A 20,879-nucleotide genomic window follows, 5' to 3' on the forward strand; every position below is an offset into this window, starting at 1 on the left:
CAGAAGATTGAAACTGGATCCTTTCCTTACACTATATACACAAATCAACTCAAGATGGATTAAAGACTTAAATGTAGAACCCAAAGCTATAAAAACCCTGAAAGACAACCTAGGCAATACCATTCTGGACAGAGGAAATGGCAAAGATCTCATGACAAAGACACTGAACACAATTGCAACGAAAGCAGAAAATGACAAATGGGATCGAATTAAACTAAAGAGCTTCTGCACAGAAAAAGGAACTATCAACACAGTGAACAGACAACCTACAGAATGGAAGAAAACTTTTTCAAACTATGCATCTGACAAAGGTCTAATATTCAGCTCTATAAGAAACTTAAATTTTCAAGAAAAAAACAAACAACATTAAAAAGTGGGCAAAGGACATAAACACAATTTTCAAAAGAAGACATACATGCAGCCAACAATCACAGGAAAAAAAACCCTCAAAATCAGTTATCATGAGAGAAATGCAAATGAAAACCACAATTAGATACCATCTTACAACAGTCAGAATGGCTATTATTAAAAAGTAAAAAAATAACAGATGCTGGCAAGGTTGAAGAGAAAAGGGAATGGTTATACACTGTTGGTGGGAGTGTAAATTATTTCAACGATTGTGGAAAGCAGTGTGAAGATTCCTCAAAGAACTAAAAACAGAACTAATATTAGACCCAGCCACAACATAACTGGGTATATACCCAAAGGAATATAAATTGTTCTATGATAAAGGTACATGCACGCCTATGTTCACTGCAGCACCATTCACAATAACAAAGACATGGAATCAACCTAAATGCCAATCAATTGTAGAATGGGTAAAGAAAATGTGATACATAGACACCATGGAATACTATGCAGCTACAAAAGAGTCAGATGATGTCTTTTGCAGGAACATGACTGAAGCTGGAGCAAACTAATTATCCTTAGCAAACTAATGCGGGAACAGGAAACCAAATACCCCATGTTTTCCCTTAGCACCACTTACAGCGGGTGCTAAATGATGAGAATACATGGACACATAGAATGAAATAACCGATAGTGGGACTTACCTGAGGGTGAAGGATGGGAGGAGGGAAAGGACCAGGAAATATAACTAATGGATACTAGGCTTAATACCAGGGTAACAAAATAATCTGTACAACAAAACCCCATGACATGAAGTATACCTATATAACAAACCTGTGCCTAAAATAAAAGTTTCAAAAAAAAAAAAAGAAAATTTGTAAAGTTTTGTAAAAAATAACATTAAAATATATTATTAAAGAACACAATCATAAAATGAATACATTGAATATAATTCCTAAATATTTATTGAATAACAATAATTTTTAGTTTTTCACCCACTATATTTGAGGTTCTTACTCTAATATAAAACCTTTCATATTTACTTTAGCTGTTTTTCTCTGAGTTCATTATCATCTTCAGACCAAAAGCAAATTATCATCATCCCACTGACCTTAAAAGTAAAATAAGTTTTAACTATTGTTCTTAAGAGAATAAATCTAAATTTTTCTCAGTGTTGACCACTGTCCTGTTCGATTAAGGTTATTTCTGCCTACAGCCACTGGGATAAAGGGAATTTAAACTTCACGCAATACTTTGAAAGGAAGAATGATGCATATTGTGTTAAGTAGGCAATACTGAGACAAAGTAAAGTGAACAATCGGATATGAAACATTAATAAGGTGTTTCTCAGAGTAAACATTGCAAAAGCATGCTACTTATGGGTTATAGAAAGATGGCAATCATTGAAGCTCACAAACATAATTTGCCAAACAGAAACACTGATGTAAACTGGCGATATCATCTCTCAACTGTTCTGAATTTTGGCTATGAATATTAATGTCTAAAGTTTTATCATGACCACAGTTCTACAAATGCATTTCAACTAGAGGGATTAAACATGTCTCTGGAATGATTATTCATTAGTAAATATGATATAATTATTTTCTATTATTCTATGCATATTTTAAACCTTAATTGATCCTTCACGAGTGTGATCAAAACTGTATAGATGTGCCATTTCCACTATCTGGAGCTCATTTTGCACATGTTGCTATAGATTGAAAAAGTCAAGTGTAACTTAAGAAGCAATTTTAACAAATTCATGTAAATATAAATTCATAAAACAAAACAAGAACTTCAGCCAACCTTATAGAGCTCTATAGATAAAAGAAATGTTTATGAGACATATAAGAATCCCTAAGAAACTGGAACAAAGAAAGTATCTGAAGGAGATTTTGGCCCAGTTTTTCAAGTATGGAAGTCTTGCCTCTTAGCCATAAATCAATTTTCCTTTATACCAAATGCCTGTAAACTAGTCTTTGTATAGTACACCTAATTATGTCACATCAGGGAGTTCCATGTTTCTTTGACTTAGAATATGTAGTAAACAGAACAGATCAATCACCTAAACTAATCAAAATTCTGCGATATCTCCCTACTCTACTGAAATAAGGCTAATACCTTTTAGTATGACTCCTGAAGCACAGCAAACTCATACACTGAATTTGAACACATCCCTCCAGCAACCTTTACTCTAGTCGCGATTTTCTACATAATATTCCCCAGATTGTCATGTAGCATCTTTGATCAGGCTGTTCCCTGGATGTTCAGTCTCTACTGAAAGCCATCCTTCTCAGGCCTAGCTCAAAATCTATCTGCGCCAGGTGAGTTTCTCAAGATAATTAATGAATTCTTCCTCTGACCACAGTATACTGAATTCTTCCTCCCTTTAGTACACATCAATGACTTGTTAGATGGTTATTAATGTGCTTTCCCAAATAGAGGTTTACTCTTTCACAGACACCAGTTTTGATCATCTTTCTGTATTCCTAGTACATACTTCATCTAAATGCTCAAAAAGCATTGAAACGTACAGAAATATAAGCTCTGGGCCTTGCTACTCCCTCTGGGAAATCACTTAATATTTCAGTATATTGTTGTTTTCTCCTGTTTTAAAAAATAGCTGGTTGATGAGAGTGAATAACACTATGAAATGAAACACGCTCAGCTTGAAAGAAGGTTCATTTGAGGTATTGTTATTATGATTCATGGTATATTTTATACTTGCATTTGTGGACCCACTTCTTAAAGATAGAAAACATAAATGTAATTTTTATGTTCTTAAAGTATCATAAGTTGCTGCTAAATGTTAACGCAGTGGTAATGAACACATGGTATACAGAAAGTCTCCTTCTTTGATATGCACCTTAAAATAGTGATACTTATACCTGAATATTTTTAATGTTTTTGATCTCTTTAACCAACTTCTTAATGGAATGTGCATGTTTTTTACTTTTCAGAATTGGGAGCTAATTTGAACTCTTCACTAAATTACCCTTTCCTCTGACCATAAGGAAGAGTCACACTGAGTTCTCTTTTGTCTGCTTTTTTTTTTTTTTTTGAGACGGAGTCTCGCTCTGTCGCCCAGGCTGCCTTGTAACATCAGCCTTGTCCCATCCCATCTGTTACCTGAATCCACGGCCATCTGTCATTTTCTGCAGCTGTCCACGCATTTATAAGCCCCTTCTTATTAAGACGTGCATAGTAGGGATACCATTTTTGGAGTCCAAAAAGAGCTCGGTGAGTAGAGGAAGCCGTGATTTGCTGGTTTGATATAATTCCACCTTCAATTCCCAATGGGCCTGAGCATTCTGGAAACAAAAACAGGAAAAAATATGAATGTATTAGAAATAATGCATATACAACATGTGTGTGTTCGATTTGATAGGATTTTTTTAAATGATTTCAATTTGCACCACCATGCTATTTACTCCTCATCCCCTTTACAGATCTGTTATTGATCTCTAAATTAAGGAAATAATTCTTGCTTCTCATGACACTCTCTTCCTTCTTTGCTTTGAAAGTAGTCACTTAATAGACACTTCCCTTCTGCATTATGATTCTGGTGTCTGTACTGATAGCTTTTGGTTGTTGATCACGTCAACAAAAGCATAATGCTCTTAAAAGGCTTATCTCATATTTTATATTCCCGGAGATTAGCATACCTGACAAATTATAAGCTCTCAACAAATATTTTTCCATCCATTATTTCTTGATTATCATAAAGCTGAGCTTTTTGTCAAAGTTATTTTTGTACTAATTTAGCATTTCTCACTACTATAAACTTTGTAACTTAAATTTTTATACCCACCATCAGTTATGCTTCCACAACAAAAGGGAAGTGTGTAAATATGTTAACATTTAAAAATATTATTATACTACCCCATGATATATTATATATTATAAAATATATGTAGACAAATTATTTTTATAAAGAGAGCAGGCAAATTCTCTGACAACATTATACATGACAATATGTACAACTCAGTAAATCAAGATATTAAAATACTTATTAGCACTTTAGTTTCAAATTCACAATTCTACATATTGGGATTCTGCATGTATAACTTTACATTTGCAACTGAGAAAAGAAAATTTTCCAATGAAATTTTAAAATACTAAGATTAAAGCACATTATGCTCAAATGATATGTTCTCAGATACCAAATGTGTTTAGTTTTTCAAATTAGAAATGGAGATAAATCCATCTTAAAAAATTACATATATATTTGTATTATATATAAAATTATATATAAATTCTTAATTGCTTTATAAAATTTCAGCAGAAGGTACATTTCTTTTAAATTCAGTTCTGAAAATTCAGAATAAGTAGGGATATGATATAAGGAAAAGATGTTCTTAATTTCATAAACATTTCATATACTATACTGAATATTGTGCCAATTTAGATTTGTATAATATATACGATAATTGTATTATAAAAATATACTACAATAATTTATCAGAATTTCTGAAAATAAGAAAGAAGTTCATTGCTACTATTAAATATCAGTATATGAAAGTCAACTTGATTGGTGATTATGACCAACTACATTTTAGATTTTAATTACTATCAAAATCCAGCGTTTGTCAGTAATTAAATGTTTATGCTTAGATTGAGGTTGAAAATGTGAAAAAAAATTAGGAGCCAAATTATAATATTTTTGAAAGTTAGTAAGATATTTCTCATTGTTAACCATATTTTTAATTGTCATAAACATGCTTCTTTTTCTATTCCATGCTCAGATAGTAAGTAGCTCTGACGGCTTTCAAATTTTTAAATTTTTTTTATAAAGAAGATAAAATATATGGATAAGTAATCATCTTAATCAGGCTGTATTAGTAAAGACAACATTAATACAGTAAAAATTGCATCTTTGCCATTGACAAAAAATTACTTGGTATGATAAATTTAGATAAGATCTTTTTTTTTAACATGTAATTAGGACTGCTTAGCACTTTATGAAAGTATACTGTATCACTTTAGAATCATTAAATTAAGAAGCCATTCATTAGTAGAATTGAAGTCTTAAGAGCCGCAGATAATAATCTGATTTTCACATTCCCAAAAACTTAACGTTGAAAGTTCAGATATTAATTCTTTGGCCTCTTATTTTGCTTTCCATTTTAAACTTCAAGATCTTTACAGACTTCATAAACATACTAAAAATCTTTCATGATGACACTGTGATTTTAATAATGGCAGGAGCCTAGCTTTTTAATAATATTGTCATCAAAGGGGTCTCAAGCATCTTGTCCTTGGTTTGTACAATGTTTGGATGGAAAAATGAAACAGGCAGGGAGATCTTTTATTGCAGGCCATTTATTGTAAGCCAGTAAGTAGACTAGCAGAGCTAGAGAGCCAGAATTGATTAACGAGCTGTATGGCAGACTTAAAAATAACTCTGTGCCATTTAGTTGCATACCTCTAAAGACCTTATGCCGAATTAGATATCTTCACAGAATTTGTAACTATTTTAAAGCAGAGAGTAGATCTCAAATCACAATATCCTATAATTCTACTTCATTGTTTAATCTATCAACCTCCCTTTAGTAGCTAACATATCAGGAAACTCATTGGCTTTGAACTGTTGTATTATCAGATAAGCCAAATACCAACGAGCGATTTTGAAAATATATATGCACAACTCAGTCTGACATAAGGCTCTCAATCTTTGCTATGCTCTTTAGTCCTGCATATTAATTCTTTCAAAAAAACATAATTCAGGTTGGGCGCAGTGGCTCATGTCTGTAATCCCAGGACTTTGGGAGACCGAGGCAGGTGGACCACCTGAGGTCAGGAGTTTGAGACCAGGCTGACCAACATGATGAAACCCTGTCTCTACTGAAAATACAAAAATTACCTGGGCGTGGCAGCATATGCCTGTAGTCTCAGCTACTCAGGAGGCTGAGGCAGGAGAATCGCTTGAAGCCAGGAGGTGGAGGTTGCAGTGAGCTGAGATCGCGCCACTGCACTCCGGTCTGGGTAACAGAGTGAGACTTCATCTCAAAAAACAAAACAAAACAAAAAAGCGAAACAAAAAACCCTCTGCAATTCAAATAATATATATTGACATGATATATTTATATAGGGCTATATCTTATACAAAATATTTTTGCATGAGCTATCTCATTGCCATGATGTCAAATTTACAATTATCACCAGTTCTCAATTCTATATTGTTGCTTTAAACAAACAAACAAAAACAAACAAAAATACCCCCCAAAAATCAATTTCCAACAGTTGCATACCATACTCTGTCACTTACATATAGTCAAAAAAGGCCACCAAAGGAAGCATGACTGTGATGGGGATTCTTGAATGAAGTGTGAGTCTGTGAGTTGTCAAGGTACTGTCTTGAGTTAGTGATTCTGCAATTTCCTACTTTTTAAAATTGGGGTTATGATGACACTTAATTTATCAGTTGTGAAGAAGACAAGTATAATAAAAGCTTTGCTTTTGGAGCTATACATTGCTGAAAAAATAATGAGCTTGGTTCTGTAAGATTATTTTTGTGCTTCTTTATAGAGGACCTCAACTGAAGTAATCCTGGCTTTTTAGCCCCTTTCGAGTAGGAGCTAGGTATTTCTCACTGTTACATCCTTAGAGGCTCATGGTGGCTTGTACACAGGAAAAGCCCAACAAATATGCACTGAACGTTGTTATTGGGGGCTTTTTTTTTCTCCTAAACAGTAAAGTAACAAGCAAACCCAAGCCTTAGATTTACTTCACTCTGCAAAGTTGTCACAACAGCAGATTTTCTTCACTAATCACGTGGACCACAATCAAATGGATGTCATCACAATAAAAGGTTCAAAATCCAATTTCCTTTTGCCTGTGCTATCCACTTCCCCGATATCCTATTAAATTCAACAGTTATAAAAACCAGTGAAGGAATTACAATTCAGAATGCAAATGATTATAAACCTAAGATTAAGTGACCTTAAGCAATTAATAAAAGTATGCTTAAAAAGAAAGATAATATGAAAATATACATTGCTTTTACTATCAACAAATGATGGAAGATACATGAAATGATAATTGATGAAGTAATCAATGTCAGATGAGAACTCTGAAGTTTGAAAAGTGTACCCACATGTGTTTTCTCACATAATCTTTGAACTAATACATCAAGAAAAAAATGTTATCAGGACTATTTCATGAATTAGCACAATTGTGAGGATGGAAGTTAAGCCTGTAAAAGATGACTGTGTAATTTAATGTGGAGAGTTCAGTAATTCTTCAAAATTTGACTCGGATCTTTTCCTTCTGCTATATTATGTGAGGCATACATACTTATGCATCCTAGGGGAGGCAACAGGAACATTAACATGGAATGAATATACAATATATCACTAGTAACACTGAGGATGTAGCAGAGCTTTCACAAGTTGGGATCCACTATAACAGTACACGATAATGTATGGCACTGATATGGTATGCCTCTGTGTCCCCACCTAAATCTCATGTTGAATTGTAATCCCTAGTCTTGGGGCAGGGACCTGGTGGGAGGTGACTGGATCGTGGGGACGGGCTTCCTCTTTGCTGTTCTCATAATGGTGAGTTCTCATGAGATCTGGTGGTTTAAAAGTGTGTGGCAAGTCTCTCTTCACACTCTCTCCTGCTGCCATGGGAAGACATGCTTGCTTCCCCTTTGCCCTTCCCCCATGATTGTAAGTTTCCTGAGGCCTCCCAGCCATGCTTCCTATACAGCTTGTGGAATGGTGAGTCAATTAAACTATTTTCTTCATAAATTACCCAGTCTCAGGTAGTTCTTTATAACAATGTGTGAATGAACTAATACAGGTATTCAGTCACAGAATTAAATACCTACAGTTTATAGTGTGTCTGTCTCCTAAGGTGTTAAAATTAACCTGATACCATCATTGGCCTATACTCCGCTTATCTAATATGGATAGGCTAATTCTGTTCTTATTAATTTATTGACCTCTAAGTATATGCTCATCCACCCGTCACTCCCTCCATTCATTTAATTCAGTTTTGAAAATATGTGTTTATTGAAGCCCTTCTACATATTAGGCACTTTTCTAGGTAGTGGTGACATAGGGATAAATAAGGGAGCAAAGGTCTCTGCTCTTAAAAGATTCATATTCTAGTGGGGAGACAAATAATAAACAAACACTTAAATAAGAAAATGCCATGAAGTGGTATGTGCTTTGAAGGAAAAAAAGAAGGGTGAATCAAGTGTGGGTGTCAGGTGATCAGAGATGGCCTTTCTGAGAGGTTACACCAAGTCTCATCTCTGAATGGGAAGAAGGAGCTGGCTATGTTTACAGTACTAGTTTCCTCAAGGGGCTTCAGTGTAATGGGGATACACAGAGAAATAAGAACATTTTTATATAAATGGCAGATGTTGTGATGGTGAATGCAGAAGATTCAGTGGGAGAAGAGAAGAGGGAATAATAACCTAGCTTGGGGCTCTAGGAATGATTCCTGGAAAAGAATAGGAGCTTGCATAGTGGAGAGAGGAGACAGGATAGACACAGGCAGGGAACAGGCTGCTATGATGAGGGAATTCGAGGCAGTTCAGTATCACTAGATCAAGATGGGTTGGTGGGGGAATGGTTAGGAGATGAAGTGGAGAAGTAGAAAAATGCTAGATTATTTTGCAGAAGACTGTGACAATAGAATTTGCTTCTGTTAGTGATGGGGAGTTTTTGAAGGACTCTGTGGCCAAATTTTCATTTAATTTAGATCATTCCCACTGTGCCATAAAGAGAAGATTTAAGAGGGGACAAAACTATGTCCAAAGAGTGAGCTACTACAGTTGTCCATGTGAAAAATAATGCAGATCTGAAAGAGGGGTGGAGAAGAGGAAGAGTTCAAAAATATTTAAGAGGTAAAAGTAGGCAGAACTAGTAATGATTAGATGCAAGGTAGAGGAGGGAAATGGAGTGTTTGAGTTTCAAAGGGTCCAGAGAGCAAACATAGGTGTTTCCTTTCATTGAGATTGGCCACGTTTCACAAATAACATCACTGGACCAAATTCCTCTCTTAAAATTTATCAAAAATCATTCTTGCTGTTGGATTGAACGTGGGAGGATCTGCTTGTCCTACCTTCCTTCTCTTCCTGTACTGATTTTGGTGGGCTACCCTTAACATCTCTCATATCAACCAGGCTGCAGGGACAGGATTGAGATGTAAAAATCTGCTTCTATGCTCAAACCATGTCCAGTACTTCCTTGGTCCACAACTCATCCACATGTTTATGTGTGCCCATCTGTTTTCTCACAAGATAGAGAACCCCTTTGTAGGCAAAGATTATATTCCTCACAGTATCTAGCAGCAAGCTTCAATTTTAGTGAACATTTAATAAATATCTGTAGAGGGAATTACTTCTAAAAAATAAATATGAAAGGTAAATAAACAATGCAAATGGCAGGTAATATGGTAGCATTTTATTTGTATACTTCATTTTTAATTAAAAATCATTTACACTTACGTGCTCTCAAAGGTACACAGATATAGAGGCCTTCTTTAGAAGTTTTTTTTCATGATGAGTAAAGAAGAGCACTTGTTTACTAATTTAAAAAAAAATGTAACTGATAGTGGTCTGGGTCTCTTCTCTTTCAAATCGCTGCCATACAGCATTACCAGGTATTTCTGAAATTCCCCATTGTTATCTCTAGAGAGGGCATAGTGGCAATTCGATCAATGCTGAATACAAAAGTAGAATACAGTAGTAGAATATGGTAGTCTGCATTTCCTGGCTGCAAGATCTGTGTTTATGCATCTTTGGTATTGTGCTTGCTTTTGTCAGGTACGACAATAATCCTAAATTAATGAGTCCATTCAACATTGGCTACCAGAGAATTTCAGGCACCTTTTATAGAGTCATTTAAAATAACTACATTGCCTGAATTGTCTGAGTAGACTGGAAATGCCTTCTGACCTGACACCCTGCTGTTCAGACTAATACTGAGCAAGTGAGTCACCTGGCAGGTTGAGCAGGAGCAGCTGGGCTAGCTGGGGCCAAACTTCAAGTGCCTCCCCAGAGCGACTTTTCTGCTTTGGCCAAGTGGGATGTGAATAAAATAGCTTTAAAGTGGAGTCCTTCTCACTCTGCAAACTCATTCTCTGGAGTATGGCAAAGAATGGCTTCTGCATTTTATTGATCTTGCAGCTGACAAGTAAGCAGTGCCTCAAGATGTCTCACATCTTGTTCCTGAGTGTGCTGATTAAGCCTTTCAAATAAGTGAGATGCACAGCTGAATCCGTAACAGGAATGTACTGCTTTCATTTGCTCTATCTCAATATCCAGACATCTTCAGAATGAAAGGATTTCAAATTAAAGCCATGTAAGAAACAAATCTCCTTTAAACATCTCCAGTCCTCCCTTTCTCTGAGCATCTCATCTTGTACGAGTGAGTCCTCTGCTGTGCTTGATATAGCATGATAATTGTGCTGAATGCAAGCACTGCTGAATGGATTAGCGATGACCTCCAGTACTGCAGAAATTAATGCTGATTCAAATGTAAGCTTTCCTCTGTGCCACTTGGACCACGGCCTTTCTTTTATTCCTAGCATTTGTTTTATTTTAGAGTTGTCTTGAGACCAGGCTTTAATTGGTGAGGGAGGGATCAAGGCCACTCTTTCTCACGCTGTGGCCTGAGGGTTTAAAGGAACCCTAAAGTTTTTTTTTTTTGGATGAGTCTTGTCAGCTAAGCCCCCATGCATTTGATTTGATTTCTCTCAAGGCTATCATCTTTCTGGTGTGTTAGGAAGTTGTTTCAGAAGAAAGAGGGCAAGGGATGGAGTGAAGATGGGAAGTTTAAGAAAGGGTGATTCGGTAACAGGGCCTGAATATTCCAGTTCAGGTGTAGGAGATGGGGAAATGGCCAAAAAGTTTCCCGGATACAGAGTAAAAATGTGAAGGTAAACATGCACAACACAGCAACACAGCAACACAGCCTTAGCTTCATTTACTCATTCCCAAATTCCTGCAGAGCACCCCCTGGGTGTCAGCCTCTGGTTATGGCACTGAGAATAATCACCTTCAAAGGAATTAGAATGAAAATTCCACTTGGTGATGTTCATCTCTCTCCACACTGAGACTGCTTCTTTGTATCAGGGTATAAACATTACATACAGTCACGGTAACCTTCCTTAGGAAAACCAGTAATTGAGAAATTCTTAATACTGTTTTCAAAAATTAGTTAAACTTAGTTGGATTCCATATAAAATGCATGTGTACCTTAGAGAAAAGGCTGTTTCTTCCTATCAGATGGGCAGCATAGCTTAGATAAATGCTAATTTTCCTCACAATTGTGAATACTGTGATTCTGTGGTATTTCGCTGGGAAAACATTCTCTCAATTTTATTAGGACCTATATTCTATTATTTTCCATATTGAAAGCTCAGAAGGTGTCCAGGTTAAATGAAGAGGCACAGCAATTTGTGCATTTTTTTTTCCTCTGAGAAAATACGCTTCTTACAGGTAGAGACGATGCCTTTTGCATTATTTAGGTTTTCAAAGCACTTAGCACAGTGCTTACAAATGGGCAGCTCTCAATATTACAGGTTAAACTAAAACAAATCATTGCTTTTTGGAATTACTTTTCTTTCTTTTTTGAAGGTGGATTAGTCCTCTGAATGTAGATATTATCACTCTAAGGATTCAACATACTGGGTGGGTGTTAAAATCAGAAATGCTTTCTTCGTATACTGGCAGGCTTAAAAATATATAAGAATCAGCTCTTGGAGGTAGGGGAAATACTATATTTGGAATGAAAACCACATTTATAAAGTCGCAAATGCAATTATCAGCCATCTAGCTATTTCCTTTAAAATGTGGCTATGTTTTCTTCACACTGTGTGTTATCTCAAGCCAATTATGATATATTATCAGTTTAAATTAATTGTTTTCAATTCAGGAAAAAATGAAGTCCATGAATAAGCTAAACTATAATAAAAATTGTCTATTAATATTTCTCAAACTGATTTGTGAGCATATTGATGCAGAATAATGGTTATTATTTAAATAGTAGAGACTATGAATTCCAGTATTCAAAGGCCAAAATTCTTATTGAGATAATTCACAAAAGTTGACAATATCTAAGATGATTATCCTCTTATCACAGTAAACAGTTCTGCTGTAGGACAACAGAAGAGTTCATCGTACTTTGCTTAAGATGTATTCTTTTAAAATGGAAGAGTATTTGGATTTTTCAAGTGGTAAAAACAATATGGATTGATGAAACATTTGTCTGTAAAGTCAAAAGCCTGAAATTCAAAAACCTGTAGCTGTACACCTGTTCTTGCTTTCTGACAAAACATGTATCTACGTAGGAAAGAGCTAAGAAGGGTATAATGCTAAGGTTAAAATGCTAAAAGAGGGACTGAGTTGCTTGAAGAAACATGAGTCAAATACAAAACAGTGCTGTGTAGAAGACAGATTCCCATGCTTTTAAGTTATTTATATGTTTTAAGATTTTTTGGCAAATGCACATCAGGCTAAGTGCCCTAAGGCATTGCCTTTGATGTTTGGTTATAAAGCAATATTACTGCCATGTCAGGCACTGATTTTTATTTGAGAGATAAATCACAGTTCCAAACCCAATTACCAGCTATATCTAGTTATTTTGTTTCTGTACAATGTAGTTATCTTTTCTTCACACTGGATGTTAATTTAGGTCAAGTATGAAATTTTAGTGTTCCAGAGGTCAAAAAAAAAAACCCAAGAGATGAAACAGGAGGACATTGCAGGTGCCAAGGAAAGACATACTGAGCTCTGTCTAATACTAGTACACTTCAAAAAGTTGTGGAAGAAATGACAGAGAGCAAAATGGAGCCTAGAAAAGTACAGTAGATGATTTGTTCATTTGAATTCTAGAGACATCTATATTACGCATTTACTTTTAAAAATGTAAGAAAGTATTTTTCATTTAGAAGATAATAGGTAATATCTGCATAATCAGAGAAGTATTAGGTTGGGTCAGGGACCTAAACATTCTTGCAATTAATTTCAAAGCCTGCTCTCTAAGTCACAACCTCAGCTGTGCTGTGTTTCGTCTTTCCAAATTAAAAAAAAAATTGCCAGCATTTCCAGTATAAAGTTGAAATAGAGGATGAATTCTTGATAATATGCATTTACTAATTGAAGCTTCCTACAAATAAAATTGCCACAAATATTTTAAATATTGTATTTACAGTGGCTTTGGTAATCCTGAAAGGAATAATTCAACATAGAACTTTAAACATAACAAATGTAAAGCTACTAAAACAAAGGATGCTTTATCAATTTTATAAAAGAATATCTAGAAGGATTTAATAGAGTAACAATTTTATTATAAACCTGTTGAAGCTAAGCCAGTTTTTCATACATTATCTCTTATTCAGTAGAGATTCATACTGGATATGTTTTATCAGTAATGAATATGGATCAGCCTATTGAAATACGAAAGTTGACTTCTGTTTCTTTTCAAATTTATTCTATGTAATAATAAAGTATCCTCTGACATTATGTAGTATCCAAGTTAAATACTTATTTTTGGTGAACAATATTTGTAGTAAAAACAATATACAGAATTTGCTAGTACTACCCAATCATACATACATACATACTAAATCTAGATTTAAATCTTTAGCTGCTGAAATGGGTATAGAATATTAGTTGTGTTCAACAAAATATCCATAATGGCATAAATTACTATTTTCTAAAATGTTGCAGCAGAATACATTATTGCTATAGAGTTTGGCATAGTGATTAAATAAATAAACAAATATACTTCTTATAAACATTAAAAATATATGACAAATACAGAGTTTTAAATAATCCTATGCTTGTCCATTATGAAGTAGTAAATTTTGAAAAAAAAAAGCCCATAATAGAATTACCAGCTTACTTTAAGCTTTTAAAGAAAAGAAGACTTAATACTTTTTCTTTCATTTTGGCTTTATAAAAAAGACTAATTTCTTCAGAAGCTTCCATCCTACAAATGTTGGCTAGGTCACACTCTAGTATGTTAATTTACGGGATGAACCAGGAACTAGGCAGGGACTATAAAGTCACAAACATAAAATGATGCATATTCATTACCACAAAATAAAATTAATTTCATTTCTAAAAAATTCTGTACAAATGAGAATAGTGACTGAATTTTTTTAGAAATCATTCTTTTTAGTCCAATGCTTCAAAAAACAGTAAATGGATATTTTTTAACTTAATAGTCTTATGGATACAGCAGGATATAGTCATTCTTTTAATATAAAGGGAAGATAAATTACATAAAAATATACAAAGCAAACCAGAAATATAAATTTTACCTTCCATTAGTAAGAAAGTATCTCATTAGTTGAACATTTTTATTTAATTACTAAAATCCTCTTAAACTACAACAACAACAACAACAAAAACAAAAAAAGGAAAGATTGTGTGAGTGAGCTAAAAATTGCTCAGGAAGGGGGTTATGATAATATATCCTTAGTGCCTTCATATTTTGAAAAGCTATCAGCTCAGCTAACTAAAGCTGCAGAGATAAAAAGATAAAAAGAAAATAGAATCACTCAGTTTATATTTATAGATTAATTAGATTAATTTATAGGTGTACAACTTCATCAGATCATACAATTTACAAATGCAGGTAATTTAATTGGGAAATAACTATGGTAACAAGTATAGTGTAGTGGTAACTTATAATGTACATAAAGCACCTTATTGAGTCTTCACAAACTTTCTATTACATCAGTTTATCAAAACTGTCCCTCACTGGAATTTTGGTTAAGGACATGAAGGCAAATACAGGTGCAAAAATCTCTATTCTGAACAGAACCCTAAAGAAAAAGTGTGTCCTACTTCATGGAAGCATTTCAGTTGTGACGCCAGAAAGTTTTGAGTTGGAATTTCTACCCCACCACTTAACAGCTGTGTGGCCTTGGGGAAATTGTTTAATCTTTCAGCAACTCCAGATTAATCCAGTGGTGTACAAATTTTGATGCATATTAGGATTACATAGGAAGCTTTAAAAATTCCAATGCCAGGCCACACCTCATACAGTACCAATTAAATTAGAATGCCTTGGGGTACGAGCCAGACATACGTATTTTTAAAGTTCTCAGTGATACCAATATACAGCAAAGTATGGGAACTGTGCTGGTTAATCACGTGTATTCCAGGGAGAATAACACCCATTTTACAGGTTTGTTTCATAAGTTTTAAACAATACGTGGTTAGCACATAGTAAACTATATGGCAACCAATATGCCTTTGGTAAATGGTAGCTTTTACATTGTTGTTGTTTTACTGTAATAAAACAGAAATAAGAGATAAAAAGTCGTAGTTGGAGGAGACTGACCTCTTACTACCTAGAGACACATGGTTTAAACATATGGTACCAGTTCAGCCATGTTTTACATGCATTCGGGTTTTTTTTCCCAGAAATAAAAATGGAATAGAACATCTACTCCCATTACCCATGAAAAATGTTATTCAATAATAAAAAACATGAATACATACATAAGCACAATTATTAATCATGAGCTGTTACCAAAAATGATTCAAACTATCATGCCACTTGGCATCTCCTTAATACCATATATATCATCAGATATTTCTGTCACCAAAGCATTCAAATTGTCAGATAAAAATCTCTGCCTGGGGGAAATATAAACTATGGCTTCTTGTAATGAATGAAAATGAAATGATTCCCCACAGTATATTGCCAGACTCACTGGAAATAAAAATAACTAATTAAATAATCTTAGTTTAAAATAGGTCTGAGTCTGTCAAGCACTTTTCTTCATTGTGGTACAAAATGAGGATGTCCTATGGAAAAGTTTCATATTAACACTTTGATAAATCAGATTACAACTCTGAAAAGCACTTTTATAATTGAGTTTTTCCCCCAATTTAATATCTGAGTAATCTTATCTTTAGGATAAATGGAGATAAAGTTTTACCTGCTGGCAGTTTTGTTGGAACAATCAAAGAAATCTCATTTCTTGAATTCCATAAATGAGAGTAAAGTAACAAACCATTTTCCCCCAAATTGAATAATACCTGATTTCTGTATCTTCAGCATATCCTTTTTTTTTGGTTTCATCATGACTTATATTTCCAATAAATTTTAGAAGCATGTTAATATTCATTGTTTCCGATTTCTAAGGACATAAAGGGGATGTCTTGGGAAAAAAATTCACAAAATGCCCCTTGGTACCCAGCCAACTCTTTTCATAATCTGTTTTTGAGGTTAAAAAAAAACTATGCATAACTATTGGTTTCTTATGAAGTGTCATATAAAGAAAGTAAAATGAAGAGACAGTTTCAGAAAAAAAGTATGGTAAATTCAGGAATTGCACACCTTTGCACAAGAGTTGTCAAAAGCACATGATAAAAAATTTCAGGTGGTACAATAAAATATTCTGGCTTTTTTTGTTCTATATATAGGAGTGTGGCTTTTATCTTGACACAGAAGTCAAGTGGGTGGCAATATCCACGTAAAATCTCTAAAGAGCTGAGTGATTATTCTTAATATATTTGGATCTTCCTTCTCCAGTTATCAACATCAGCATTTCCTAGCACTTGGCTGACTAGTGGTTGAAGAGGAGTTGAATGGAAGGAAGCTTGATAAAACTCTACTTTAAATATTTTATCATTTTAATAAAGATTGTTAATATAACACCTGGAGTTTAGGACTCTGTTTCCCTACTCCTTCAGATGACACAGATGCCGTGGCATGAAAATCATCTAAAAAGAGCAATTTTTTTCCATTGTCATTATTAATTACTTGTCCATGACTAAAAATTCCATTTTATAAATAAAATTAGAAATTCCAAATCTTCCTGTTAGTTTTGTTCTTGAGTATATCCAAATGTCATCCTGACTGGAAGACAGCATTTTGAAAGTGTATCAGTAGCATTAGAAAACAAAGACAGTTTAATCACATGAAACCAAAGGAAAATGTCTTCATACAGGTCTCTTTTTCATGAAGACATGGGCCGTGTATGATCTTTTTAAGGTTTGATTGCACACTCTGAAGCCTGTTAGGGGTTAGAAATATTAAGCACTAAGTAAAAAATTATGAAAAGGAATAATGACAATACTAAACACCTGTGTTCCTAAAAGGTCTGTAATTTCAGCAAAAAGATTGCCACTGAGTCCTCATTCATATATGCCAAAGGGTAACAGTGACAGTAGGGAGGGGACTACTATAAAATGAAAAGTAAATCAGGCTGTTTTAATGATTTAGAATTATATTGTGCTATTGTCTACAGTATACATTATCTGTACAATTAGTTTATTAAGGAGGTGGATCTTCTCTAGTGATTATACTCTGGTGTACATATGCTGAGCATTCCTTACGAATCTGGTTCTAACCCCTCCAACTTTGTTTCATTACTATCTGCTTAATTGCTGAAAGTGAGAAATCAAAATACTGATAACTAATTCAGAAGTTTCTATCTGGAAAAGATTTTAAAACAACAAAAATTAATATTTTAAGTGAAGTTGTGAATAAATGGTATTAGTTATATCAGCTATTAAATTATGTGCTAATTTCACTGCTTAACTCATTCTTCTATTTGTTCTCTCTATTCTCATCTAGCCAATTCTGTTGTAGCCCAGAATCTCACTGCCAGTACTACTGCCTCCTTCTTCTTAATGGAGTCCCCTTTATTGATCCTACACACTGCATTCAGAATAATCTTCCCCATTATCTGACCAGTTCACTATCTTAGATCGATCTATCTATCTATTATCTATACATTTTTTTCAATAGGATCTATCTATACATTTTTTTAATAGGTCCCTATCTATCTATCTATCTACCTATCTATCTATACATTTTTTTCAATAGGTTCCATCTATCTATCTATCTATCTCTCTATCATCTATCTATCTATCCATTTTTTTTCAATAGGTCTCCATTGGACAGAAAAAAAAAAGGTCATCCTCTTGGCTGCTTGAAATTTACCTTCTAGCAATATCAAACTGCAAACCTTAGACTGAATTTTACTTAGATGACAGTGTAGGAAGTATTTTTGCAGCTCAAGCCTCTGTCCTTTTCTTCACTGTCCCAGCGTTCCCCCAAAGTGAGTTAATTGTGCCAATCCTGGGATACAAAAAGACTCTAAGCATATGTGTATCATAGCACTGGGCATTTAAATATACTTTTAATGGGCATTTATGTATTTATGAATTTGTCTTCCACATTAGATTGTAAATTCTTCCAAACAACAGTTATATCTAGGTCCTGTCTGATAAACGGGCCTATTCCTTGCATCTTCTAAAGAGCCTGGAAATAACAGCTGCTCAAAAACATCATTGATCAGTTTAACTGAGGCAAACATAACAGACAGTATCTCCCTCTAGGATGGTTCCCTACCTTGCAGTGCAAACTCTTGTAGCATTTTACCCATTCTCACCTCAAGCGCACTTCACTCTTGTATATCTCCTCATCCAGTATCTTTCTCTTCTGCAACTAAGATAAGTAATATCTAAATGTGTTGATTCCCTTGTTTAGGTGGACTGTCCATACCTCTTTCCTGCTCCTCTTCCAAAGGTATGGATTTATCTTTTCTCTCACAGACCTTCCTAAAAAATACAAATGAAGCCTGCACATACTTACTGCAGAGAAAAATATGTCAGGCATTTTGGCCTTAAAACAACCCCATGGAGAGTATCTTTTTTTTTATTATTATACTTTAAGTTCTAGGGTACCTGTGCACAACGTGCAGGTTTGTTACATACGTATACATGTGCCATGTTGGTGTGCTGCACCCATTAACTCATCATTTACATTAGGTATATCTCCTAATTCTATCCCTCATGGAGAGTATCTTTATTTCCAATTGTAATTGAGGCAATTGAGACTCAGAGAGGTTAAGTAACTCCCCTAAAGTCTTAGAGCCAGGATTTGAACCCAGGTACATCTATTACCAATGGGTCATGATAAACATTGTAATGACACGCTGGGGGTGTTCTGTTTGCTGCATATGCCTTAAGGAGTGTGGAGAAACTATAAAAAATGATGAGCAGGGCACTTAGATGTCTTGTTTAGAAAGATGTAGGACAGTGATCTAACTCACTTTGTGTTCTCCGTCACCGTTGTTCTGCCGTAGTTGGACTAAAGGTTCAACATGGACTGTTATTCATTCAACATTTAACTAATATTTATTGAGCCTCTTCTTTGCACAAAGCAGAGGTATAACATTTAATACTTTAGTTTTCTAAGATTGAAAGTGATTGTACAGCTGAAGCAGGTTATTAGAAACTAAAGTCAGAATAATTTTATAATGAGACATCTGTAGACAAGGAACATGGTGAACTGCCTACCTCAAGAACTTCTACAACCTTATTTTTCCTCTCTCTCACTGTGTATTTTCTCTCTACAATTTAATAACTATTTTCACATTTCCTCTTTTAAGAAAGCCTATTACAGCATAGTGCATTTTTCTCTGTTTAAGAAAATGCCTCAGGATAAATTGTGGAGGCAATCATTTTCAATGCTAACATCTTCAAACATGAAACCAGCATCTGGGCAATTATGACATTAGTCTGATTTACCATTAGAAGGTAAAAGTTTACGTATAAATTTCAAAATTTTTATCATTACTTTATCAAGAAATTTGTGTCCCAACCACAGATCATTTTTGTTGTTGTGGTTAAAGTTGTTTCTAATAGTCTTGTGTTTTATGTATGTACAAAACAATCCTTAGAATGAATAATCAAATACCAATTAAACATTCGCATATGCATAAACTTGGATTTTCCCTGTATATTTCTCTTTTCTATCATATTCACATTAATGTAGAGCCAAGGCTCATTATCTGTGCCAAAAGATTAGAAAGTAAATTGAGTAAAATAAATCAATTGATTATGTTTACTCCACACACCTTGCAATCATTTGAAAAGTTAGTTTTAACTCCCATTTCTCAAAAGCATGACTAATTAATAACATGAATTATTAACTGAAACATGATTTTTATAGGTTTTTACTTCTTTGTAGTACTTTATTGTTAAGGTAAAATACTAAAAAAAATCATTTCAATGAGTAATAAAAGCAGCCTTGTAGACAATTTACTTGTCTATCCAGCTCCTAAAATTTCAAAAACTGTATGTACTGTCATATTCTTGGAAGTAGTGGAGGTGTGACTAGAGTGAAAAACAGTAGTTCCTTTTTACTTACATGTTGTTAAAAAGTATAAGACCAATACTATGCAATTTTCTACTATTTTTTCTTTTATAAAATTCAGTTTAAACTTGGATTAAATGTATCCAGTTGCCTGTTCATTATGTTTAAACAAGTGTTCATCTGCTTCCCAATTTTACATCAACCAAAATAGATGAAGGTAACTTTCTCCCTAGAGAATTCTTACTAAAGTCAGAGAAATCTTAGCCACTCAACTGCCTGAACTTATCAAATGCCCAACTTATCCAGGTATGCATAAAATACTTATGCAGGTATTTTAGGTGTTACCAAAGAGAAAAGTAAGTACACTGAAGTAACAATGTCTATTTTATCGACAAACTTTAGATCTGAGAAGGGATTTGGCCAACCAGACACAAGGGAAGA

General features: G+C 34.2%; 1 protein-coding gene across 2 annotated transcripts in view; it reads right to left on the reverse strand.

Annotated features, from left to right (window-relative positions):
- Positions 1-20,879, reverse strand: part of EDIL3 (EGF like repeats and discoidin domains 3) — a 447,895-nt gene that overhangs the window by 166,127 nt on the left and 260,889 nt on the right. For both annotated transcript variants that reach the window (XM_055233274.2, XM_055233273.2), the window contains one exon: positions 3,478-3,659. In XM_055233274.2, the coding sequence (XP_055089249.1) occupies positions 3,478-3,659 (182 nt within the window). The remainder of the gene's footprint in view (positions 1-3,477; positions 3,660-20,879) is intronic.

This window comes from Symphalangus syndactylus, chromosome 11 (assembly GCF_028878055.3).
Source record: "Symphalangus syndactylus isolate Jambi chromosome 11, NHGRI_mSymSyn1-v2.1_pri, whole genome shotgun sequence".
Classification (NCBI taxonomy): Eukaryota; Metazoa; Chordata; class Mammalia; order Primates; family Hylobatidae; genus Symphalangus; species Symphalangus syndactylus.